Consider the following 27,953-nt stretch of genomic DNA (forward strand, 5'->3'; position numbering starts at 1 on the left):
GAAAATATACTCATATTTGTAGGAATAAATTGATTACAACGTCGTGCGAAGAGCCAAAAAAATGGTTGGTACTGAGATCAACTTCGCTTGTCATTTGTTTATTTTTTTCCATAGGATGAACTTGTATGTTTTGAACTTGTGAATAGGTTACGTTTTAAGTATTATAAGTTTAACGTAAATTTAGGACTACTGAATAATGGTAAGTTGATGTGGAAACTAATAAATATAAATATAAACTTTGCAAACTAAAAAATTAAGATTTAAAAGGTGCGTGTCGAATGAAGTTTTCCATCTAGTCATGCCTATGCGGCCGCACTTTCCTTGTTTGCAAATTTTGTAATGAAACGTAAATTATGTATTTATAGAGAAGATAAATTTTGTGACAAAGTGGTGAAACCTGTGAAAAAATCTTGGAAAGCTTAATTTTAAACTGCTTATGACTTTTCATTAACTTTAATTTTAGAAAACAGTAAAACAACGTCTGTACACATTGACTGTAGACTACAGTATTTTATTTTATGTTTGCAAACTAGGTGACTACAGTTAGGCATATCAGTTTTAAACTAGTACATGTGTTCAGAACAAACCAAAGATTTGCAGAAGGCTAACAGGGATTGAATGCAATTACAAAGTTCATGACACTGCAATTGCCATACTGTTTCAGCTATTATTTGATACTTTTTTTTTCCACTGAAAACGGAAACTATATAACCAGTTTGTAATCTTGAAATTAATGGGTGGTTTAGGATCGGCTAAGGCAGCATCACAATTTAAAGCATGGTCAAAGAGAGAGAGAGAGAGAGTTAGTTGGTTTTCCACCCTAATATAATTCTGTATTTCAAAGGATCTCAGGAGAACCACAGGATCAAGTTGCAGCTAGTATTTAGTCAACCATAGGGCAGCGATAATAATCAGAACAATCTCTTGTGGAAAAGAGTCTCGGCTACGCTGTTGAAGCACAATGGCGGCGGTCAAGTCACTGTTCGTGCTAACTAATGTGACATAAATGGTAATTTCTCAGAAACCATTAGGGATTTGGAAACACTATTTTCAGGATAAATATTGATCATGTGAAGTTTTCAAAAACACATTTTGGAATTTGAATAATTTTTTTTTTTTATATTTGAAAATAATATTATTAATTTTATAGTTTCAGGTTTAAGCATTCTTTATAGTACGAATATTATGTGTGAATTTTTGAAGCATGTATGTATATTAAAAATTTATAATAGCATAATAAAAACTAAAAATTTTAATTTTAATGAACAATTCAAGTAAAACATACATACTTGCATTGAAATATTACTGCATTGCTACATTTATCTAATTCACACCTCTGTTAATTCATGCAATACTGGAGTTTTGTATAAACATGTTGGTGGCACACTTGGAGACAAATAGAGATAATGATAAGAGGGTTTTGTGTGATGTGTTTGTGCTGCAAATGCAACAGCATGAGAGAGGACGCTTTCGATCAGAATCAAGATATGATCCAAGTTTTAAGGCAAACCTAGTGCACATGAGTAGAGTGATACATTTAGCATTTGGAGATCATGTATTTTAATAACTTGGTGTTTGAAATGTTGCTTAGTATGTTGGTTTTTCTTCTCAATCAGCCTTTATTTCTTAACCCCACAGTGAATGACCCAATCCAACCTTCCCTAAGTGTAAGCTACTGTGAACATTTTGCCATAACTATATTCAAGGCTGGCCTAATTCCTTTGAATTTGCAGAGTAATGATCATCGTGATTTTCATTGCAGGAGCCACATATTGCTGTGTTAACTGTTACATGTGTTGTGTTTGTAGGCTCGCAGATATGATACGCGGACAACCATCTTCTCCCCGGAAGGTAAATGTGATCCAGGGATGTCCTATGTTCAGCATATTGTCAGCAGGAGAGATGAGCTTATGGATGAGCTTTACTTGCCATGCTTGATTTTTAATTTTTTTGCTATGTCCAGATTTTCCAGTTTAGTTTGAAGGCTGTTTCAAAAATAAGACTATGTTATCAAAGTTCTATTAATTATCTGGCTGTTGAAACACAGAAAAAGAACTTCCAAGTAATTGAATGTTTTGGAAGTAGTCTGGGACTATTTAAATATTTGACTAAACTTTTTACAAACAGCAGAAAATTGAAGTATAGGTACATCTAATAACAAAATTAGCAAATAAACATAGTAAGCAATGCTTATATCGTGAAACATCAGCATTAATTGCCCTTAAATGAAAATAATTATATGAGATTACAATAAACCAACATGGCGGATAGAGCCATGCTTTAAGGTTACACTAATGTGATCTTAAAAGTTATTTTATGGTTTTTATTTCCTCTAGAAGCCCCAAGTAGCCTTGAGTGTCTATGGATGTGAAGAAGCATGGAAAAGTCTTAACGTTTACTGTTTCTACAGTAATAACTGGATTCATATTTTACTTGTACTTTCTTTGGATTTTTTTAAAGCAAGTTGCTAATGAAACAGTATGTCACATTTACATCTTCCATGTTACGGCCATCTATTTTGTCTAGTTACGTAAAATATGATGCCAGTTTATTCTGAATAAATTTACATAATAGACTTGCAGTAAGATTAAAAATAATCGTAATTTTTATTTGGAGCGGAGCCATGGTAATTGACTGGTCACATAATTTGTCCATCAGCAAGGCGATCCAGGTTCAGTTCCCTCTCTGGGTAAAATCAGAATTTTTGCAAATGGGAAACGTGGCAGTATCTGATGTGAGCTAGTGGGTTTTCTCTAGGAGCTCTTTTTTCCCTCACCATCACAATTTGTCCTTGCTCATTTTCAATGATTTACCACCACTTGTTTGCCTCTAATGACCTCAGTGTCTAAGAGATCTAAACATTAAATTAAAATAATTGGAGACAGTCCATTTAAATCATGTGGAAATTATCACTAAAATGTTTAAGCCCTTCGACATAGAAATTGCTAGGTTTCTACGAATAGTGGATCTTATTTATATTACAACCACTCGTGATTTATTTTGTTTATTATCATGTCTATTAAAATTACCCTGTGAGTGAAAAAAGTTTTTAAAAAAGGCCATTAGTTGGCTAACCAGATACTTGTAGACACTAAATTATATTGGCTTTACATAGCTATCTTGGTTGTGGTAAGCTGTACGCTGTGTTGTGCGGGGCCAGGGCGCCTGTACCAGGTGGAGTACGCCATGGAGGCGATCAGCCACGCGGGAACGTGCCTGGGGATCCTGGCCAGCGACGGCATCCTTCTGGCCGCAGAGCGCCGTAATACCAACAAGCTACTCGATGAGGTCTTCTTCTCCGAGAAGATCTACAAGCTCAACGAGTAAGCCAGTGCTGCCTCGTCTCTCCTTGCCTCTCCTTGCCTCTCCTTGCCTCGCCCTGTGAGCCCTGAGCCTCTGCTCCAGGACCGGCAAGCAGTGTTGCAAAATGCAGCAGAATGTAAACTCAAGCAGTTCAAGGTAGTTGCCGGGCTGGGCAGAGCTTCAGGTGTAAACACGCAATGTACAAACCACTCAACATTCAAGGGTTTGTGATCACATAAAGACCCTTCCACAGTGTTAAATTTTCACTTCCAACACCTTCCAGTATGTTGTGTCAAATAAAGTTGGAGGGTTATGACATCACGATAAACATCACTAGTGCAGCCATGTTTGCTCGACAAATTGGATATCTTGATTTTCCTTTAACTTAAATGTTTTACCTATAGGACGGGTTATAAAATATGTTGGATGCAATTGGCCACTCAAAACCGTGCCTAGCGAAAATAGAAATTACATATCAGTTACGTCTAAACGATTCTTTAAAATGGTGAAGAACACATGCATTATTAAAGAAGTTATAAAAGCAAATAACTATAATAATGTTTGTATGAATGACTTAACCAAAAAAATATAATTTAAAAAAACACAACATTTTATGTATTAAAAAAAGAATATTATTGTGAATTAAATTTGTACATGTTCAAACTATTTTAAAATGCATATATAGCAAGCAAGTTCAGAAATTCCACCCAGCACCGTGATAAATTATTTAATTTCCAAATTGACATTGAAATTGAAAAGTTTGAGATAGCTCAGACCAGAAATAAACTTTGATTGTTTGACATGATTTAAAACATATTTGAGGTTATCTGTCCAAATTTATTTTATGGAAAAAATGGGAAACCATTTTCCACTCAATCCTACCTTTCCAATTCTATTGTCAAATATAATGAAGACAAATATTTGACACTGTGACAGGGCTTTAAAGTTATTACACTGGTCTTTGCAAGTTTTGTTAATGGTTTAGTGTTTAACTAAAAATGGTGTCTTTCTGGACATTTTAGGCATTAAAAATTTAGTAAAAAGTCAATTTATATGGTGAACACTTAAAGGCCAATAGAAGCTTGTTATTGCTCATGCGCCCAGCCTTGCATACCCCTTTACTGTAATTATACTTGCATAATTCTGTTCGTGTTTAGAGTAACTTAGGTGTTGTTTTATTTCACTGTGATGATGTTGCTTTTATCTGGGGCGGTGAGCACAGGTAGCAACATGGTACAGTAAATATGTCATGTAAATTACTACCATTTATTAAATATTATATGTGTGAAAAATTATGTCTATGTATAAACTTTTAATATCAAAAATAAAAATTATATTTTAGAAATAATGCTATACATTTAAGCATTCAAACATAAGATTTTGCAGTATTGTAATATTTTAAAAGAAAAATTATTAAAATTTATTAATTCAGTTGTATGTAGGTTAGGTATGTGAAGGTACCTAATAGGTATGAAATTAACTAAAAATGTAAATCATTAAATTGTAGCTTTGTGTTTCAAATTTCTTAGAGCAGTATTCATTAAAATTTTCTCTCCCACATTAATAAATATTGCTGCTTACTTGTATTTTTATTTGAATTAAATGTAAATCAAATTCCAAATTTGTTTTGCATTAAAATATTAAATATTTCAGTGTAAAAATTGTATTTTAAGTATTTCATTGGTAAAATATGTATTAACGTTAGTAGTATTTTTATAGAAAATATTAACTATATTTTTAATGTATTAAGAAAGTAATATTTTATGTACAATGACTAGGGAAAAGATTAGGGGTGAATTGCAATAAAAATACAATAAAAATCTTTAAACTAATCAGCATTTCAATCAAAACTTAACTCTAATGACAAGTACGTAATCTTTTATATATTAAATTCAATTAAAGGTATTTATATGGCATTAATTAAGTACCGCATGTTATGCAAAAAAAAAATTGGAAAAGGTTTACTACTTTTTAATCTTGCAACTGTTATTTATTAGTTACTCATATTTAGATTATGACATTAGTACATTTTTCAAATACAAAAATACTAAACATATTTATTTAATTTGTTTTAAATATTTAGACATGCTTATTACAAATCATTATATTGTAAAAGTGCATCATGTGTCAGTCAATATGACACTGTTTTGGTATCATGGAACATTTAAGTGTCATATTTGTTCAGTAATATGGTATATATTTTTTTAATAAACAGATTTTATGAAAAAAATAAGACCTATAGCACAGAAATCTCGTGTTTTAAAAACAAAATGGCCTGAAAACAAAGCCATAAAATCTTGTCCTCCAGCAATAACCCGACCCTGCGTACATGGAAGTGTCGAAGTCGGGCAGAGGGACAGTGCGAGCAGGTGGCTTCTAAGCAGGGCTTCAGTAGTGTGGAACCAACTGCAGCGCAGGAACGTTGTTTGCAGCGACATGGTGTGCAGCGTAGCGGGCATCACCTCCGACGCGAATGTGCTGACCAACGAGCTGCGCATGATCGGGCAGCGCTACCTGCTGCAGTACGGGGAGTCCATCCCCTGCGAGCAGCTCGTGTCGTGGCTGTGTGACGTCAAGCAGGCCTACACGCAGTACGGCGGTCGGTGGCACTCCTTCCCCTCTGTTTGTGTTTTATTGCCGCACTGCTGGGCAATCCCGGTCCATCCATCTCAAATCCAGTTGTCTGTGGTTTGCCTTGAATTATTCCAGGCAAACGTTAGAATGGTTCCTAACTACATGCCAGTGGTTCTCAAAGTGTACACCATGGCGCACCGGTGCACACTAAAAGATTTCCGGGTGTGCCCTGTGTTATTCCAGAGGAATATACAGTAGAACCCGTTTATAGTGAACCCGCCTATAATGAATTCCCGTTTATTGTGAATTTCCGTCTCGGTCCCGGCAAAATGATGTGAGGTTATGTATTAATTTATTGGATATAGCGCACAACTGTTGTCAATGTTGATACGTTTTCCCGTGTACCACGAACAAATTTTGCAGACATAATGCACATTTATCTCAAATATTTTCATATAATTACTAGAGATGTACGAACCTGCAAATTTTTAAGTCGAGTCGAGTCGAGTCGAATTATACAATAATTAGTTCGAGTCGATTCGAGTCGAGTTTGTAGATCATAAATTCAAGTCGAGTCGATTCGAGTCTGAATTTTTATTTGAATCTTTGACACTTAAGTTGAGCTTGAATATTTGCACTTTACTGCTAAGAGTCCTTAGACTGGCCCACGTAATCAAATATATTTAAAATACAAGTATTAATACAAATAATTCATTTAGAATAAATTCTTAACTGATATAATACAATTCAATAATTGAGGTATAGAGCATAGAAAAAAGTATTTTTTGAATTTTTAAATTTTATTTAACAAATATTGCCCAACTATGAAAATTAAAAAAATTTGATATCTCCTAAAGTATTTGGAATTTCTTATATCTGCCGGCTTTAATGAAAAGAGGAATTTTAAGAGCATATAATTAAAGTATTTTCAGAATTTTTAAATTTTATTTAACAAATATCGCCCAACTATGAAAATTAAAAAATTCGATATCTCATAAAGTATTTGGAATTTCTTATATCTGCCGGCTTTAATGAAAAGAGGAATTTAAAGAGCATATAATTAAAGTATTTTAAGTTTTTAACATTTTTTTTCGCAAATACCGCTCAACTACATATTTACCTTATTTTGGACCGAACGAGTTAGCTGCGGCCTGCAGCATTCACGAGTCAATAAAAAAATGAATATAATTTAGGCTTGTTGGCGCGAAGGTTAGGTTACGTTTCACACAATCATTAGAACATTTTTGAAAACTTTCACTTATGGGAAGTGTAAGGCCGTGCTACAATTAACGCAACATTACAATAAACGTTCCCATAACAAATATAATACATTTAAAGATTATTGCTACAACACTAACGCCGTTACGTTGCCGGCCAATCGCAAGCTGGCACTTCCAACCAATCCATGCTTTTGTATTTGTATTAAATAGTTACACTTTATAAAATACTTTCACTTTATAAAATACTTTATACTTCATAATTAATTTTAACTTGCCACTTAATTTGGATAGCAAACAATTATACAAAATGCACTCTCGCCGAACGTAATAGTGTAAACAAACACGGAAAAAAAATTCATGTTCGCCACCCTACACTTCCTAAAATTAGTGGAGCGCAGTTGTTTTTTTTAACTGCCATTTCGTGATTGGTGGCGTATCAGTCGCAAACATGCGCTCTGTAACACAAATATAACGCTACCGTTAATTTATTATTGTAACGTTGCGCCGATTGTAGCACGGATTTACTAAAAAAAAGTAATATTTGGGCCGATATTAAGATTATAAAATTTAATTTGTGTTTTGTTTATTAAAAATGTGTTCGTCTTCTTTGCTATGTGGTCACACCTGTTAAGTTGGCAATATGTGAAACTAAAATATAAATAATATGGCCGATTGTCGTCATTGTTTTTAAGTACGTGTTTCGGTCTTACGTACGTATTTTTAGTGTCGGCTGAAGTCACGTAAGGAGATATTAAGAATTGTAATTCAATTTTATTATATTTTATCATCGAGTTTTATCCAATTTCCTTTCGAGTTTCGCCCCGTCGAGTAAAATAAACTCGAATGCCGAGCCGAGCCGAGCTGATGCTACTCGCTCGACTCGACTCGAATTTTCGAGTCTCGGCCCATCACTAATAATTACAAGTATTTTCACAAAACGTCTATTCTGGATCACATTAACGTTTTTCTCCGCAATATGCTACTTGATTGTCCACTTTTCATATTACAAACAAGTCGTAAACGAGTGGCCTCGGTAGGCTACGTGTAGCCAGAAATGGTGCTCAGTTTGGTGAAAATAAAAAAAATAGTTTTCCCTGCATAGTTAAAAAATGGGCGAACGCGTGTACATTTAATAAGTTATCAAAATTAAACATAAATTACCGCCACACAAATACAAATTCAATATTTTTACGTCTCATTTTTATCGTTCACGTTTCGGATATTTTGATAGGGTAAGGTTCGTAAGACTACCACTAGATAGAACTCTGTGGACTAAATTTTTCCATAGAAAGTAAGAAATTTTCGTTCCAGCTTTAGCAACTGCGATACTAAATGATACGTAGTGATCTTTGATGTGCCAGACTCGTTATTTTACGTTTATTTACTTTTGACGGTAAAAACAATTTCGTGTTATAAAGCTGCAAATGTGCTTCAATAAGACATATGTACATAAAAAAGGGTGAAAAACGCGTTAAAAAACGTAAGGCATTATCTGTGCGAGATAAACTGGACATTATTAAAAAGGTAGACTCCAACCCCACTGTCCCGCACGTGTTAATATCAAAGGAACTGGGAATTGCAACATCCACATTAAATACAATATTAAACAAGCTGAACAATCTTCTTTCTCAAGCTTCGAATACACCACAGAGTATTAAACGCATGAAAAAAGGAAAATACGCCGATGTCGAAGAACCATTAATAGAAAGTTTGTACATGTGTAGTGTATTAAAAATAATATCTGCATTTGCTCATAAAACAGTTGCTTTGAGTATTTTCATTCGTTATTTTCTTGGCTTAGGCCTATGTGTAGTTAAGATTATGCTTTTGAGTATGTATTGCCAATATAAAAGTTTTCCCAGATATAAAGTTTCCCCTCTATAGTGAACATATAAACTACTCCCTTCAGATTCATTATAACAGGGTTCTACTGTATATATCCAGATATAAAAATAAAATAGTTAGTACTTCATTATATTGTTTCGTAATAGATACGCTACTCTTTTTGTTAGCTCATCATTATTATACGTATTAATTAAACGACTCTACAGTTCTGCTCAAACAGGGTTTTAGTTCAGTACGGCGCTGTATTTGGTATTGACTGTTTGGAAACAAGCATGATTTAACTAACGATAATTTTCATTTTAATTTTTTATGATAATTTTTATCCCTGTAATATTTGACTTGATTGTTGTAAAATATTTATCTGATATTAGTATATGGTGCATCAATTATTCGTAGGATTGTAAATGTTTCGTAACTTCTAAAAGTTTGAGAACCATTATAGCCGTGGCCGATACCTTCCTTAATTTTCTGACTTGAATGGTGTATGTCCAACTAATAACCTTGTGAACAAAACATAAAACCAAAATTTAAAAAAAAACAATTTGTGCACTTCTTTAACATGATTTAATAAAGAATATCCTAACATCAAAAGAAAGAGAATGTGCACTGTTTTTCATATTTAAGACAACCAACAAGTGATAAATATTATCAAAGCCATGTATGTTCCTGCACAGTATTCTCATCTAATAAATTACGTATAAGTTAACCGTAGCAAACCAAGTTGCAGAAACTGTTTTTGCATGTTTTCAGTGTTAAAAAAAATTAGTTCTCTAAGTTCTAAAATAAAAATATATACAAGCATAGGTTTTACAATGCACATGTTTTACAATTTGTTTGTTGCATGAACTAGTTGTTTATTTTATAAACCAAGTAATACTATATTTTTTATCTTTGTGTTTAAACACAACTGGACAAGATACACATATGCATAGGACTTCATACTATTAAATTTCAGTTGCATACCAAAAAAATAACCCTCAGAGTGCGTAAAGAAGCATAAATTGAAAAAAAAAATGTACAATACTGCATGTAAAAGTGTGATAACAATCTCTGCTACAGATGATTTCAAAATTTATTTATGACATGTTTGCAAACTTGTAAATTTGTGCCACTACAGGCAGCATATGTGTTTGGGTAACATCGTAGTTTAGGAATTAAAAAAATTGATAATATGTTGTATCGGGAGAATGATGAATTATAAATTATTTAATAATATTGAAATTAGGGATGGGAATGTTGATTCTTCGGTGCTTCGATTATACCTGGAATCGGAATTGTCGATTCACAAGCTGTGGGAATCAGACCACATAAAGAATAGTATCATATTTAGAAGGGTAGTTCGTAAGAACTGTCAGTAATTTGGATGTAAAATAAGAGTTATGTTAATTGATTCTAGCACACTTGCTTTATTTTTCGGCCTGTAAGCTGACAATGTTTGCGCAACTCGCCTACCACAAAAATACAAAAGATATGGTACATATTTTGAAGGTTAGATCACAACTGCAATCACCTATATTTATATGTAACTCTGTACTAACCAAAGTTAGATTTCTGTACTTGAAGGGAAAATATTGTAAACTCATTTCAATATAATAACTTTAGTTCATAAATATAATGTTAACGTAACTTTTCTCATCACTCTTAAACATAATATCTTCCAATGTCGACAAGCAATCATGGTGCAATTTTGAAGTAAATAATTTAAAGCAGGCTGACCAAACGTGTTGTTCATAAACATTTTAGTTTAATTTTTTTCTAGTCTTTTGTTTACTAAAGCTAATTTATCATTATATTTTCTATAATTTTACATAAACATTTTTTGCTTAAACAAGTTATTTTAAAATTTGATTTACGCTTATATAAAATCATTAAATGAAATACCTAAAGAGTTATTGTTTGTGCATTACATGTTGCTCCCCATGTGTAAACACACTCTCCCACGGCTCTATTACTATTTAACATAGAGTTATTAAAAACTTAAATTTAAATACATATTCATGTTGGGTCTGCACGGGTCTGCCCAGCAACGTCTTTAACTTACACACTAAAACTTACATACTAAACAAAACAAAAGCCCTCCGGCCCATCAGTGGCGACACAAATAAATGGGGAAAAAATAAAAAGCTATACAATATAATTATTACAAATTTAGGGGGACGTCGCACTGCCGCTACAGCGCCCTCTTGAGGTAGTTTGTGGCGCGCTATTCAAACACACACACATGACTACGTACTCACATGACGGTGCAACAGTCAGTGCGGGAAGTGGGACGGGGGACGAGGGGAAAGGTGGCGGAGGCTGACCAGGCTTCTGGGGCTCAGGCCCGGTTGACGTCAGAGGTATATTTATAAGCTGAATGGTCCGAAAAGAAAAACTAAAAACATTTTATGCTGAAGGCATCTGACATTAAAAATATACTTATTTATTTAGAATTTTGTGTCATTATATAAATTTTCTTTGTTTTTGATCAAAAGTAATTGCAGAAGGCTCAACTGTACAGTTTTCTGCTCAAGCAATAACATTAAAACGGTTGTAGCATAATAAAATGTGCAGGATAAAAATTCTTCAAGTAACCAGAAAAAAAAGTACATAATAATTAATAGCTTTAATGTTTCAAAACTCAAAAGTAGATGATAATTGTGTTTACGCTAGATTACTGCATATGAAACAAACTTAGTTACAAGACATGTGAATACATACAATAAATTTTGCAAATTTGCATGAGGACATTTCACATTTTTTCTTACAGCTATAGAGAACTTGGGCATTTTAATGATAGATGAGAAAAGATTGGTACAAATTAAGGAGCTCTTTATTCAACCACACTCATAAATTATCACCCACTGGAAAACATTTAACAAACTATTATTATTGGTTAATGCATGTTACAAATCAGGAAAAACAGACTTGTAACTAGCATATCATTGCCTCCTGGAGACTTACTCCATTTTGTGAGGTACTTTTTATAAACGAGTGTTTAAATAAAATTAATTATATTGATGGTCTACTATAAATAGTATCATGTATTGTTTTACTAGCCAAGTATGGAACTTTGGCGATATGTGTTCGCAGGCAAACGACCTTTCGGAGTATCGATCCTGTACATGGGCTGGGACAAGCACTACGGGTACCAGCTGTACCAGTCTGACCCCAGCGGCAACTACAGCGGGTGGAAGGCAACTTGCATCGGCAACAACAGCACCGTGAGTTTCTCCAGACCTCGCGAATGAGAGCGAGGCAGGCGGTGGGGTAGAGGGAAAGATTTACGATGAGGGTTGGGGCCAGAAAAACTTCAAGGGAGTGTAGAAAAAGACAAATGCATGCTTGTGGTGTATGCCTGTACATGTTAGGGTGCTCATGTTAGTGCACACATGAACATGTTTGCGCAGTTGTATCGGCAGTTGAAATTCATGTTTTTAGGAGAGAAAAAATGAACTTGTTGAAGGTCTTAGCATTACAATCCTTTCATTTATTTGCGCCTTCACTAGGCATTATATGACAGTCCCTCATAACTGTGATGTATGCTGTAGGGACAAAGAGTAGTAGGTCTATTCTTCTGAATTTCAGGTGGTAGAGGGCTTTTGTGTTGGTTCAACTTTTTTTCTAGGTTGTAGGTTAACCTTCACAAAATTTCCAGTTGCAAAAATTTACAGTATGTCCTAATAGAGACAATTTGACTTATCGGCAGCCTCTTTACTCTGATCTGACCACAGAGTCACCTACACATTATTTTAACGTTTTACTTAGTGATTATAACAGCACTATCTTGCACCAATATCTAGTAGTTCATACTATAATAAACTGCTTTAGAAAAGTTAAGAAAACTATAAAAAAATTTAATAATAAAAACTAATGTGTCAGTAGCAACACACCTAAATGATTGCAAGTTACGTTTGTATTAAAATGGGCAGAGGTCTGTTAAAAGATTATTTGTTGGTTGCAAAAGTTGTATAAAATACATACATTTCAGGAGTATTAGACAACTACAAATCAAGATAGTTGAAATTCTAAGATAAGTTTTAAAACTATATTCAGTTATTTATTTCCATTGATCTGTGAACTTTAAGTTGAAATGATGATCCTTATCTCAAAGTGAAAAGTTTCGAAAGTCGGGATCTGAGCTCAAAGAACTCTATTGTTTACCTTCCAACACTTTCTGCTAGTGTTATCTTTCCATCTGTTGTAAGGTTGGGGAAGGGGAGTCTTGTGAACCGTCACCAGAAATTTTCAAAAATTTTTAACCTTTACGTTGAGTGTGTGAGTTGTCCACAAATTATGTCCTCTCCTACAGTGGCATTTTACTGGAAGTGTAAGTATTTTCACCAGGAAATGTTTGGCTGCCGAGATTTCCATGGTACCTGGGTTATATTTACGGTTCTCTGTGCTGATTAAATTGCTGAGATCTGTAATCAACACTCAGTAGTGCCGAACCATAGAATGCCTGATTTAAAACTATTGATAACCTGTTCCTTGAAAATTGAGTGACAGACAATGATGCCTAGCCGTCATAATGTGTTGCTGTGTGAAATCCAATTGCTGACTATTTTTTTTTGGTCACAACACATCCTATCAGTATAAGGTACATTGGTTTAGGACATTGGTTCTCAAAGTGTGCACCATGGTGCACTGGTGTACACTAGATGTTATCTGAGTGCACACTGTGGTATTCCAGAAAAATATGTGTCCAAATATAAAAATTAGTGATGCACCGATTCCGATACCGATTAACGATAATTGCCGATAATTACATTTTACCGATTAATCGTTATCACCGATTATTTAAATACCGATACCGATGTAAGTTGTATTTTACACATCCTTTATTTTCTCGTCAGATTTCGTAGACATATTTCGCCGCATATCTTACGCCAGATTTTAAATAAAAAAAATTAGGCGCACACTCACTATTTTAATTTAGTATTCATTCCCGCCGCTATTTATTTTGTAAACACGCAACTAAGAACCATAGATACCTGCATACAGATAAAAGTTGTACTGCCAACTTTAGAATAAGACAGCATTAAAGTGGTTACGATTACGATCAGGTTTAGCAGCGCTAGCGATCATAGTGAGAAATAATGAAAACGTCCGAAAGGAGAGAGCGGTTGCTTTAGCACCAAATGTTTGCGAACTTCAGTGTTGGCTAACTTTCCTGTTGTTGGCGTCTTTGTTGACATCATATAATCTATGGAAGTATTCTGAAGGTGTTGTGTTTTTAAACGTAAATGTTTATTATTGCGAATGCGTATTTCTGAAAACGAGACTGTTTTAAACAATGGCGATGCGGGAAAAGAGAAGTGAAGTGTGGAAACATTTTACTACAAGCCAAGAAGACGATAGTAAAGCAATATGTTTATATTGTGGTGCTGTAATATCACGTGGTGGTTCTTGCCGATCAAGCTACACAACCACCAACATGTTGCATCATGTTAAGACACGGCATCCTCAGCAATTTGCATTTGCAGAAAGTACAAGCCAGGCGTGTTCTACTGAGAGGGAACATTCGGTTGCTGGCCCTTCTCAGAAGAAAGTTAAAGTAAGTCTACTTCAACCAACACTGCAAGACGTAGTCGAAAAGAAATTACTGTACAATTCCAATGATCCACGAGCTCAGGAATTTACCACATTGATTGCTGAAATGATATGTGTAGACATGCAACCATATGACATTGTGAATAATGATGGTTTTAGGCGTCTCATGTCTAAAGCAGTTCCGAGATACAACATTCCTTCAAGGAAACACATGGCCGATACAGTAATTCCAAAAATGTATGAGAAAGTGAAAAATAAAGTTAGAGAGAGACTTTCTAATCTTGACAATGTTGCTGTCACAACAGATTTGTGGACAAGTGAGGCTTCGTCTCAGATGAATGATTTCATTAGTGTCACAGCCCATGGAGCAGAGCTGTCTCAGAAGGTACATTTCTGCCTTGAAGTTTTACCTTTTGATGGTGATTTGCACACTGCAGTAAACATTGCAGACAATCTCTTGCACATATTTGAAGACTGGGAGATAGTCAATAAAGTATGTGCAGTTGTTACTGATAATGCATCTAATAAAATTGTGCCATAAGAGATAACCTCAAACTGCCTAATATTCCATGCTTAGCTCACAGTGTTCAGCTTGTACTCAAAGATGGGCTGCTGAATCAACGTCCAGTTCGTGAACTGCTTGCGGCATTCAGGAACATTGTAGGGCATTTCAGTCATTCAACAGCAGCCAAAAAAATTCTTGTCGATGCACAGAAAAAGGTAAACGAACCTCAGCACGTACTTATTCAAGATATTGCGACACGATGGGACTCTACTCTTCATATGTTACGACGTCTTGTAGAACAGCGTCTTTCCATCACGGTTGCTCTCCAAAATTGCTCGAAGTTTAGGTGTCAGATTACAGCTGAAAATTGGTTGCTTGCCGAGCAATTAGTAGATCTTCTTACATACTTTGAAGATGTGACCAAGACAGTCAGCAGTGAAAAAGCATCTGTAGCAGATGCTATACCACTAGTCAACAGCCTACATGCTGCATGTCAACATGCTGGAAATGAAGATAATGGAGGTTAAAGCCGTTAAAGGTGCCACTAAATCTTTTGCAACCGATTTGAAACATTCACTCGGCTCACGTCTTGGTGAATTGGAAAAGACTGAGATTTTCCTAGTAGCTACGATGCTTGATCCTCGTTATAAACACCATCCATTCCAAAATCCTGTCAGCATTGAAACAGTGAAAAATAGTTTGAATGATAGCATGACACTGCAAAAATGTGATCAGACTTCTGAGTCATCTGGCACTTCTAGATGTGCCATTTCTTCACCTGGTCCTTCTGGGTCCTTCTGCTACACAGAAGGGAATTTGGCAGATGTTCCAGAAAATGGTTGATAAGTCTATAGCTGCTACAACAGCTTCAACTAGGGGTAAGTACCACATAAACTGTGCTACAGTCAACAAATCTTATTATTTAATTGCTAAACCAAATATTTGTCATTTTGTAATTTTATTATTTACAGGTAATGTAATTGAAGAACTGGACAGTGTGCACGCATGTGTGAATATTTACAGGACATAGACAATTTTCTCCTTTCTCTTTTCATCATATTGACTTGTTTGTAGTGCTTGGCATTGTGGGAAAACAAACAAGGAGTCTAGCAAGATGGTGGTTTGTGTTAGTGGTTTGTAATTAGTTGTGGTGAAAATAAAATACATTATCCGGCAATAGATGTTGTTGAGTTTATACATCAAAACATAATTTTGGTCCTCCGGGCCGGATAAAAGATATGAGCAACCAGTTTTAAAAACATTTGTGTGTGTGTGTGCTATTGGTGTCATGGCGGCTTCAACAACCGAGTTACAGCTTATCATTTTTGACTATGTTATGGACAAAGTAAACGAAGTTAGTGCAATTTTAAAGGAAACAGCCAACAATCCAGATCTTTTTGAAGAATTTGCAATTGCGTTTGAAGAAGTCTCAGAAAAGAAAGAAGAATTGCTGGCTAACTACTTTGCTTTGTGTGCAGTACCGCCGAAACCAGAAGTACGAACAGTTGATGAATTGGGGACAGCCTTTGTGACGTTCGAAAGGTTGTTTAGGCAGCTTCGTATTGAACATAATCGGTGTACAGTTAGAGCGGCAGACCTAACCTCTCGTGCAACATTCTCACGTGCAGTCCTGCCTCCACTTCCTTTGCCGGTGTTTTCAGGAAGCAGGGCAGAATGGGCATCCTTTTCTGAGCTTTTTAAATCCATTGTGCATCAAGATGTGTCACTCAGCAACGTGCAGAAACTGCATTATCTTATTGGATGCCTGAAAGATGAGCCAAGAGAGCTGGTAAGTAATTTACCCCTCACCAACGAAAATTACGAAGTAATTTGGTCATTGCTGGAAAAGAAATACCAGAATCTACGCATTGCTGCTACCATTCATGTTCAGAAAATACTTCATCTTCCATCTGTGCATTCTAACCCACCAGACTCATTATCCCGCTTTGTTAGTGTGGTGCAAGAGAATTTGAATGCATTAAGGGCTGATAATTTTCCAGTGTCTGAGTGGAGCTTTCTCCTACTGAATATTCTTCTTGAGAAACTAGACTCAAATTTACGTGAATCATTTGAAATAGCTGTGGAGCAAGATTTGCCCACTTGTGACCATCTCCTTGCATTCTTAGAGCGTCGTGCTGTGGCGAATGAAAATGTTAAACTACTTAGTGTTCAAGGGAATCATGAGGTTAAAACCTCTACAGTTGGTCGTAGCTACAACAGGACTGCAACATTTAGTGTGAAACCACCCTTTATACCAACCAGTGGCCGAAGCACTGCCCTCGTAGCAGTTGGAAATGTTATGTGCTGTGCATTTTGTAACGAAAATCATTCACTTAGTAAGTGTGAACATTTTTTGTCTAAGAACATTGATGAGAGGATGCAGTTTGTGAAGGAGCAAAATATGTGTTTTAATTGTTTGAAAAAACATCATTATGCTCAGAGATGTTTATCAAAATTTTCATGCAATCATTGTCAAAAGAGACACCATTCAGTTTTGCACTTTAACCACAACAATCACCCAACTCAGCCAGAGAGTACTCAAAATGATACAAATGATACTCCAGCTTATGAACCATTTGTAAATAAATTACAATCGCTACATCTGTCAGGTGATAATCAGGATCAATCAACTACCATTTTATTAACCACTGCTCTTGTGCATGTGAGAGATGGAAGTGGACAGTTTCAAGTGGTAAGAGCCTTGCTAGATGGTGCTTCACAAACTACATTTTTGACTGAAGATTGTGTACAGCGGTTGGGATTGAAACGTCATCGTCAGAATGTCGAAATTGCTGGTGTTGGTCAGACTCCTGTGCCAGGGGCCAGAGGCATTGTCCATTGTTCAATAAAACCAGTGGATTCTCAACATATTCAGTTTAATGTAAAGGGCACAGTTCTATCTGAAATAACACATCCCATGCCTTGTTCAAGAATCTCACAAGGCTCAGTTACTCACCTCAAGGGTTTAAAATTAGCAGATCCATCATTCGACAAACCTGGGCCTGTTGACATGCTCCTTTCAGCTGATATCGTCAGTGAAGTGCTGACTGGAGCTAAATTACCAGGGGAGCCTAATGCTTTTCACTCTCTGTTTGGTTGGGTTGTGAGTGGTAAGGCCAAGTGTGAAACACATGTGAACCCACCTGTGTCATGCTTGATAAGAACAACTAACCTAGATGTACAATTACAGAAGTTTTGGGAAATTGAAGAAGTGCCATCAGTCGACCTTATATCAGATGATGACAAGAAATGTGAAGACCACTTCCTTGCAACACATGAACGCAATGCTGAAGGGCGATGCATACTTCGTTTACCATTCAATCAGGAGGTGAAGGACATGGGTCATTCTTTGCACTCTGCTTTATCAAGATTTGAGCGCCTAGAGTGTAGGTTGAAGAAGTCACCTGATCTCGCGAGGGAATATAGCCAGTTTCTCAAAGAATATGAATGTTTAGGCCACATGACCCGCGTGACAAGCATTCAGCATATTCAGGGTCAAGATGATGAAATAGCCTATGTCATTCCTCATCATGCTGTACTCAAGGAATCAAGTTCTACCACAAAACTTCGTGTGGTGTTTGATGGGTCAGCAGCAACTTCTAAAGGCATCTCATTGAATGATTTGCTCCTTACTGGTCCAAAACTTCATAAAAACATTGGTGATATTCTTTTGAACTTTCGAACTAGGCCTGTTGTTTTCACTGCAGACATCTGTAAGATGTATCGACAGATTCAAATCCATCCTGATGACTGGAAATACCAGTGCATTCTATGGCGACCGTCTCCCGAAGAAAGTGTCCATGTTTATCAACTGAAGACTGTCACATATGGTTTAGCATCTTCTCCTTACCAAGCTTTGAGAACCTTGCAGCAATTGGCCTTGGACGAAGCCCAGAAATATCCTCAGGTATCAAAAACATTGTTAAGAGATGTGTTTGTAGATGACATTGTAACAGGAGCAAATTCTGTAGAAGAGGCAGTGCAACTTAAGTGTGAACTCGTGGACTTGTTAGCTCAAGGAGGATTTGAGTTACGTAAATGGTCATCCAACAATTCCAGTGTGTTGGAGGATATGCCTGTAGCACATTGCGAGACTCTCAGAAGCTTTGATCAAGACACAAGTCCAGCAGTTAAGGTTCTGGGCATTCATTGGTGTCCCATCACTGACGAGTTTATGTACCACATCAATGTACCCCATCTATCTGTCACAAAACGAGGAATTCTCTCCACCATTGCTAGGTTGTTTGATCCATGTGGATGGGTGTCCCCAGTTATAGTTTGGGTTAAAATATTGCTCCAGACTCTTTGGACACTGGGATTAGAATGGGATCAGCCAGTCACTGCAGAGGTTGCTCAACAGTGGTTACACTTCAGAACATCATTGTCTTCCCTGACTAATGTAAGGATTCCACGATATATCCATTTTCTGGATGCCTGCTGCATTCAGTTTCACGGATTTTGTGATGCCTCTGAAAAGGCATATGCTGCAGTGATTTATGTAAGACTTGTGGACAAAACTGGTATGGTCTCAACCCATCTAGTAATCGCCAAGTCAAAGGTGGCACCGCTAAAGACATTGTCCATCCCCAGACTTGAGTTATTGGGTGCTATTCTGCTTGCTAAATTGTGGTTATATGTGAACACATTGTTTGAGAGCAGATTGGACAATTTTACTATGTACATGTGGTCAGATTCAACGACTGTGTTGTCATGGCTTAAATCATCTCCTCACAAGTTTAAGGCCTTTGTAGCAAACCGTGTGTCCGAGATTCAAGCTATCACACCCCCAGGAATTTGGCGCTATGTTCCCTCAGTGTGCAACCCAGCTGACTTAGCATCCCGAGGTGTTTATCCTGATCAATTGATTGAGAGTTCTCTGTGGTTTCATGGTCCAGATTGGTTGGTAGATTCAGACACAGAATGGCCTGTTAACAAATTTGAGGTATCACCTTTCCTAGAGCTTCCAGAATGCAAGCCGGTGCAAAGTCAGGCCCTTGCAGTGCAAGAGGACAGACAAAATGAATTGGTGAAATTGTTGGAAACATTTTCATCATTTTCAAAACTTAAGCGAGTAACAGCATGGATACTCAGGGCCAAAAGTGTATTCTCAAAACTCCCGCATTGTGATTCTAAGATATTGAAGTGTGAGGAGATGCAGTCTGCACTGATGTTTTGGATCCATGTAGTGCAACATCAGTATTTTATGAAAGAAATCAAACTCCTGAAGCGCAATGAATGTTCCAGTAATTTGCGGAGTTTGTATCCATTTATTGACTCCCTCGGAATTGTCAGGGTGGGCGGACGTTTGCAATATGCTTGTTTGCCTGAAAGTACCAAACACCCAGTATTGCTTCCAGGAAAATGTCATCTTTCAAAGCTTATTGTAACCTTTTACCATGTCACATATCTCCATGCAGGACCTCAAGCTACTCAATCTCTCATTCAAAGGCAGTTTTGGATTGTGGGTGCTCGACATCTCATTCGGCACTGTATTCATCGGTGTATCTCATGTTTCAGGTTGACTGCAAGGTCTCCTGCACCTCTAATGGGGAATCTCCCAAGTGTAAGATTCTCACAAGTGCGTCCTTTTCTGAAGGTTGGTGTGGACTTTGCTGGACCCTTTTCTTCTAAGACCACCAAAACACGTAAAGCCCCAATCAGTAAAAGTTATCTTTGTTTGTTTGTGTGTATGTCAAGTAAGGCAACACATTTGGAGGTTGTGTCCTCACTATGTACAGAAGCATTTCTAGCTGCTCTAAAAAGATTTGTATCTCTGAGAGGAACACCATCTGACATACATTCAGATCAAGGTAAAAACTTTATTGGTGCTGACAGACACATGAAAGAAATTCGTCAAGCCTTGTTTACTGAGCCTGCCTGGCAGATGCTGCAAGATCACCTAGCTGACCTCAACATTGTGTGGCACTTCAATCCTCCCGCTGGCCCACAGTTTGGAGGTCTATGGGAGGCAGCTGTCAAGTCGGCAAAGGTGCACATGAAAAGAGTTATTGGCAATCAAATACTCACATTTGAAGAACTGACCACACTCTTTACTGAAATCTCAGCAATTTTAAACTCAAGACCATTGTGCCCTTTGTCAGCAGATCCCTCAGAATTTGATGTTTTGACTCCTGGACATTTTTTGATTGGTTCTCCTCTTGTTGGCATACCGGAACAGGATCTATCCCACCTTTTGGAGAATCGTTTGGATAGATGGCAGCTCATCACCAAACTGAAGCAGTGCATCTGGAAACGCTGGAGCACCGAGTATCTCCACACGCTCCATCAAAGGACAAAGTGGAATACTGCAGTACCCAATGTTAAGGAGAATGCATTAGTGTTAGTGAAGGACTCGAACTTGCCACCCTTGAAATGGAGAACTGCCAGAGTTATCAAAACTCACCCGGGTAGAGATGGTGTTGTAAGAGTTGTCACACTGAGAACTTCTACTGGTGAAATTGTGAGACCTGTGACAAAAATTTGCCCTTTACCAATCTCCTAAACTTATGGACATAATCAGGAGCTTTTGTGATGTTGGATCTTATTCGTTTTGTGTTTTAGTATCAAGGTTATGTATGAAGTATGGAAAAAAAAAAGTCATTTTTTTGGTGGGCGGTATGTGCACGCATGTGTGAATATTTACAGGACATAGACAATTTTCTCCTTTCTCTTTTCATCATATTGACTTGTTTGTAGTGCTTGGCATTGTGGGAAAACAAACAAGGAGTCTAGCAAGATGGTGGTTTGTGTTAGTGGTTTGTAATTAGTTGTGGTGAAAATAAAATACATTATCCGGCAATAGATGTTGTTGAGTTTATACATCAAAACATAAAGTTACATGAAGCAGCCAACATTCGACGTAGGGACAGACCCGATTGAATTCTGGTTAAAAGATGTAAATTACCCACATCTGAAGAAGGCAGCACTGAAAAATCTTATAATACCCCTTGGATCTGTGTGCTCAGAGAGATTATTTTCATCAGCAGGAAACATTCTCCAAGAGAAGCGCAACAGGATGTTGCCTGAGAACTTAAGAAAGCTTGTTTTTTTTAATTCAAATTTGCCAGTGTTGAATTATGACTACTAAATGTCAACTGCATGTTTCACATGATATATTTACTTTTAAGAATAAAAATAAATAATAAAGCCTGTGAAGATATTTTAATTCTTAGTATTGCTTGATATATTATTATTTGTTTAATTTAGCTGTTGGAAAATGAAAATGTGATAAAATAATCGGTAATCGGTTTGTATCGGTATCGGCCGATGTTTATGTTGGTTATCTGTATCGTTTCGGTAATCGGTAAAGCCTTATCGGTGCATCACTAATAAAAATTAATATAATTACTCTATTATACCATTTCATTACAGATAAACCGCTCTTTTGTTAACACATCATTAAGCTACTTGAATGACTACAGGTTTTGCTCAAACAGTGATTTAGTTCAGTATTGTGCTTTAGTAATCTTTGCTGTTTTTTTAAAGAAACCTTAAGTTAACTATCAGTACATATTTGTGAGATGTTAATTATTGTAACATACTTCTCAGAAATTCATGTATGACGATGCCTTCAATTTTGTATGATTTTAAATGTGCCCAGACTTCAAAAGGTTTGAGAACCACCAGCCTAGAAACAGCCAGTTGTAAATTTATGTTAGTACTTGCATTTATGTGTGTGTGTGTGTGTGTGTGTGTTAGGCAGCTGTGTCGAGCCTGAAGCAGGAGTACAAGGAAGGAGAGACGACCCTGAAGGATGCCCAGGCACTCGCCATCAAGGTGCTGAGCAAGACCCTGGACATGACCAAGCTCACCGCGGAGAAAGGTTTGTGACTTTTAGCAGTTCATGTTGCATAGTGTATCTCCTTACTTTCGCAAGTTACAGTATTATATGTAGACTAGACAGTAGTCCTGGTCAAAGCTTCGACTAAGCAAATCAATCGAAGCGCTTTTTAAAATTTGATTTGACTTCGCAGGAAATATGCTATTCGTTTTTTTTGAAGCTTCGGTTGTGATGCATAGCTTCACATCTGATGTGAAGCTGTGCACTTGTTGCAAAGCTTAAACATTGGAAGCTTAAGATTTGCACATGAAAATATTAAATAACCTAACATTGATGGTTTTAATATTTTGTCATTTATTGCTGTAAAACATATATTGGTAATAGTTGCACACATTAAATAAAATGAACCTTAAAAAATTATAGCTGTGGATTTATTTTAGCTCCAGTGATAATTTCATCTCTTACTTCATGTTCCATCAGATTTCAAAAAAAAAGTTATCAATGGTAAAAGATAATGACTCTTCACTTGTTTTCAATTCTATTTTATGAATATATATATATTATAATTTTATTCTGTATTTTTGATTATTTTTTACTTGGGTTTATTAAAATGTTCCTTTATGTTGGTTTCTCATCAAGATGAAAAAATTAAAATATATAACTGCAAGTGCATATACATATATATATGACCAAATATAATATAGGTATTGATTTATTGTTGCATATTTTACATTGTTGATAGTTTATTGGCATAAATTGAATAGGCCTGGGCGAAGCTTCGACTAAGTGAATCAATTGAAGCTCTTTTTAATGTTTGATTTGTCTTTGCCAAGAAATAAGTTATTCGTTTTATTTGAAGCTTTGATTGTCATGCAAAGCTTCACATCCAATGTGAACCTTCGCATTTGTTGTAAAGCTTTAAAACATTAGAGGCTTAAGATTTGCTGATGAAAATATTTAGGTTTTTTTTTATGTTTAATATGTTTTGCTTGAATAACAGTTAATAATTTAATCAGTTCAAACATTACAAATGTTTAATAATTATTTTTTTTACTTCAATCCTGTATTTTATAAAAGAAGTGTAATACAAATTCATGAAAACAATATTCACAATTTTATTTGGCTTCATGAATATTTTAAAAATTGGATTTGATATTCACTTTGCATCAAAAAACTAGTATTTACACAGGCCTAAAATTTATTTTATTATTCTTCTTTTGACTATTTCTAGCATCTAAACAATTATTTTACTGTTACAGCTAACTACAGTATTTAGTACCATATTTACCTGAGTGAACTGGGAATACTTTTTCATAGAAAGTATATTATAAGAGTTAGGTATTTACCTGAATAAGTCTTGTCCTAAAATAAGCTTTGCACCAAACTTTAAAAAACGGAACATTTAACCATGTATTTAAGTGTCCATTAAATTTTTATTCTGGATATAATTATAGAAAATGATAAATTGTAATTAAGGTTTTGTGTTAAAAAAATTATTCCTGTTACTGACGTCTACCAGTTAGAACTCTTTATTCTTTAGTAAAGTATTTCATGTAAATTCTCTTAAATATCAGACAGTCAATAGTTTATTTATGGTTAAGCTATTACTGGCAACATGTTTTCCATGATGCAAGGAACAAAGTGTCGTGAATGAAAATGACTACTGTCCACACCTGTTTTGTTTACTTCAGTGAAGCGCCACTAACATCTTGGCCACGAGTGACCAAAATCATAGCTGTGTTAATAGGAGTACTAAGAAAATACATTGGGAAACTTCTGAAGAAACACTTGCAACATAACCTCATTTTTCATTTTTTTTTTTTTTGTTTGTTTAAAAATGCCACCATCACTCAAAAAGAAAATGTTATTTTTTTCTTCCAGTCACTTGTGTGACTTTCCAAGACAGCATAAATTCTTCCCACAGGAAAATTTCCCATTTATTGAGCTTTAATAATCATCTTAGCCGTTAATGATTGCAACCGCAAACCTTCGGTAATCATTGTCACATTGTTTTCACATAAACACACTCACAACTCATGAGCAAGATGTTTGTCTTCCGATAAGTAATAACTAGGCCTGTGCGAATATTCAAATTTTCGAATATCAAAACGAATAGTTTATTATTCGTATTCGATTCGATTTCGAATGCTAACACTTCGAAAAAACGAATATTCAGTCATTTACGAAAAAGGCTGAGCGGGATCACTGAAACTGGGAAACATTTCGGGAGCACGGAGGTTTCTCTCGTTGGGCAGGGGCAAAAGTTCCACGGGATTTTCGTAATCTTTTAGAGTTATGTATGTGGAGTTATTCCACTACATCTGGCCACATAAAGCCCTTTTGAACACAGTAATTCGGAGCGATAACTAACGTATTTTATATAGAAGAATGTCGTCAGGTTGTTTAAAATAGATTTGAACTGTCAGCATTCTGATAAAGATAAATACGTGTCTGTAAAATCCACACAACCGGGACGTTATAGGTGACAGTTTTCAGATTAGAGGGTGAAACATGGTTTGTCGGCACTGTAATTTCGTTCCGAAGGTGATGGCGAAGAGAAAGAAAATTGTACAGACCATGTGGAAAACATCTGGCCGCATACTCACAGCAAAGACTCCAAAAGCCTATCATGCTACGTAAATGTTTTTCAATAGGATAAAACACAGTAAACGACCGGATGCAGGCGGCAACCCCCCCCCCCCCCCCCCACCTCTTCATACCCTTCCCACCCTTCCCAAATTCCTCGCGTAGTGACAGCTCAGGCAATTATCCTGTCCCGCGCGTCAAAAAAAAAACTCTTGCCAAGAACTTACTTAGCTTGCGATCACGTTACATGGTGTACCAAGATTGTGAAGTAAATGTGTTTTCTATGATGGTAGATCCACGGTTCAAAGATTCACTAATTGAGGATGAAAATTAAAAAAAAATATGGGTTGAAAATTTGTGCAGGGAGGTATTTAAGCTGTGTAAGCTGAACACAGTAGCTGAAACTATAACTGAGACAAGTGAGGCTACAAGTGAAATGCCTATTAAGAAGTCATCTCTGTGGGCCTACGTGAAACCTTCAACAGCAGCTCAGTCTACGCTTGCAAGCTACGAAGAAACTATCCAAGGAGAAGTAAACGAATATCTGTCAGCACCCTTAATCCCAAAGAATGAAAATCCTTTCAGTTTCTGGTCAGAGAAGGGGCGCACATGTTTCTGAAACATAGCTGTGGTAGCAAGAAAGTACTTGTCTATACCTGCCACACAAGTGTGCAGTGAGAGACTTTTCTCAACAGCTGGCAACATTGTGACGTGTAGAAGAGAGAGTCTACTCCCCGAAAATGTAGAGCAGCTTGTGTTTCTCCACAAAAATTTAAATTAGCTAATATGTAGTGATGTGACAAGACTCTTTTTAATACGAACTAATTATAAAATTGGAGAACCTTAAAATTTTAAGTACTGTCAGTTTTGTTGATTCTACATACATTGTAGTATCAGTATCAGTAAATATGTACCTTTTATCATATTGTAATGTGATGTGATATAACATGTTTAATGGGATTTCAATTCTCATTCCAATTATTCGATCTCAATATTCGTATTCGAGAATAATTTGGTATTCGTATTCGAATTCGATTCGAACTAAAAAACTGATATTCGCACAGGCTTAGTAATAACAGGTTAACAGATTTTTAAGTTTGACGAAGCTTGTGATTATTCCCTATTCTACATTGCCATGTGACGTTAAGTTTTGAATAAGTAGTGCACCATGCTGTATAAACACACATTTTATGAAGAAAAAAAAAACACAGTAGATGTATCGCATGTTCTGCAGCATGCGTAAAAATGTGTGAAACTTTTAAAATTAGCATGTGAGGCAAGCACAAGTAAACTCTCTAATGAGCAATCAAAAGCCAATTACTAATACAGTAATTAAAATAATTTGTCATAAGCATGGCCAAATCAGAACTACTTGGAAAAATACAAATAAATCAGTAAATTTTTGTGTGTTTGAACCATGTGCCATCATTAATGAAAAAAAAAATGTTTCTAATGTAAGAAACGATGGATTAAACAATTCCCCCCCCCCCCCACCCCCCCACTCGCTCTATTTAGGTCAAACATTCTGGTACAAAAATCATGCCAAATAAAATAAAAATCATATTCAATAAATTTACCATGAAATTTTTGAATTTGAGTTAAGTTTTGTCAAATTTCATGTTTTTAGTTACATGTAAGCTACTGTATATGTTGCATTGATATACTTTGTGGTGTTATTTCGGTTTTATTGCTATTCACCATATATTCCCTAATATAGTAACTGAAAATTGATTTTTTATCAAATATTATCAGTTTCCTAAAATGTTGAAGCTTATTATTTCCACATTACCATCACCTATTTCATAATTTTATTCTAAAAGTATTTGGCTTATAGCTTAAATTATATATCTATTACAAATTTCATTAAATTTTTCTGTATTTAGTATTTTATTAAAAATTGTTTTCCACTTATTACTATAAGAGTGTAGAATAGTGTTAAAAAGGCCATAAAAGCTGTCAGTGAAGCTTGCAGTTCAAAGGCATGGTGTCTGTTGTGTTGGGCGTGCAGTTGAGATGGCCACACTGACGAGGGACAATGGAAAGACGAAGACTCGTATCCTGCCCGCGAAGGAAGTGCAGGACCTCATCAAAGCGTACGAGAAGGCGGAGGCTGAGGCGGAGGCTGCAAAGAAGGAGAAGCAGCAGAAGAGCTAGGCTGTCACTTTCCTTAACTGCTTCTCAGACACTGCTCTCCGCAACACTTACCGGCCACGTCGCATCGACGGAGTGGGACTGTGCATTTTTTAATTAATGTATCATGCGTGCACTGTACTGTGTCGAGTTAGGTTAGTGTGAAAATAAATGGAAATTTTTAAGTTGCGAAGTCTGATGCTTACCCCATTATGTTATTGTGTAAAATTTTAAAGAGGTGTAAATCTGTATTGTTTCACATGAACCTGCTTAATTAAACACTGTTTTAACCTGAGGTTGGACGACAATCAGACTTTCAGTTCTTTGCAATCTACATCCTAGAAAAAATATGCAACATTTTTAGCATTTTATGAATTTCCCCCAAAAACGTGCCAGTCTAAGATTGAACTTCCTTTGAACTTTAACAATAAAATACAATAATAGATATTTGTTTTGAGTGAAGGGAATAATGTTGAAA

At 36.0% G+C, this 27,953-nt stretch overlaps 1 protein-coding gene across 1 annotated transcript; it reads left to right on the top strand.

Annotated features, from left to right (window-relative positions):
* The first annotated feature begins 89 nt into the window (after positions 1 to 89).
* On the top strand, positions 90 to 27,668 carry LOC134530597 (proteasome subunit alpha type-4). Its single transcript, XM_063365572.1, has 7 exons — positions 90 to 199; positions 1,809 to 1,851; positions 3,161 to 3,323; positions 5,736 to 5,902; positions 12,015 to 12,145; positions 22,678 to 22,801; positions 27,354 to 27,668. Exons 1-7 carry the CDS (start codon positions 197 to 199, stop codon positions 27,497 to 27,499), a joined length of 777 nt encoding a protein of 258 aa, XP_063221642.1. The 5' UTR covers positions 90 to 196; the 3' UTR covers positions 27,500 to 27,668.
* Positions 27,669 to 27,953: the final 285 nt, after the last annotated feature.

This window comes from Bacillus rossius, chromosome 3 (genome assembly GCF_032445375.1).
Source record: "Bacillus rossius redtenbacheri isolate Brsri chromosome 3, Brsri_v3, whole genome shotgun sequence".
NCBI classification, from domain to species: Eukaryota; Metazoa; Arthropoda; class Insecta; order Phasmatodea; family Bacillidae; genus Bacillus; species Bacillus rossius.

Excerpts from the sequence above, each read along its gene's own strand:
- LOC134530597 (XM_063365572.1), top strand. Across the intron at positions 1,852-3,160 it reads AACCATCTTCTCCCCGGAAG|GGCGCCTGTACCAGGTGGAG; the intron begins GTAAATGTGATC and ends GTGCGGGGCCAG. Across the intron at positions 5,903-12,014 it reads GGCCTACACGCAGTACGGCG|GCAAACGACCTTTCGGAGTA; the intron begins GTCGGTGGCACT and ends ATGTGTTCGCAG.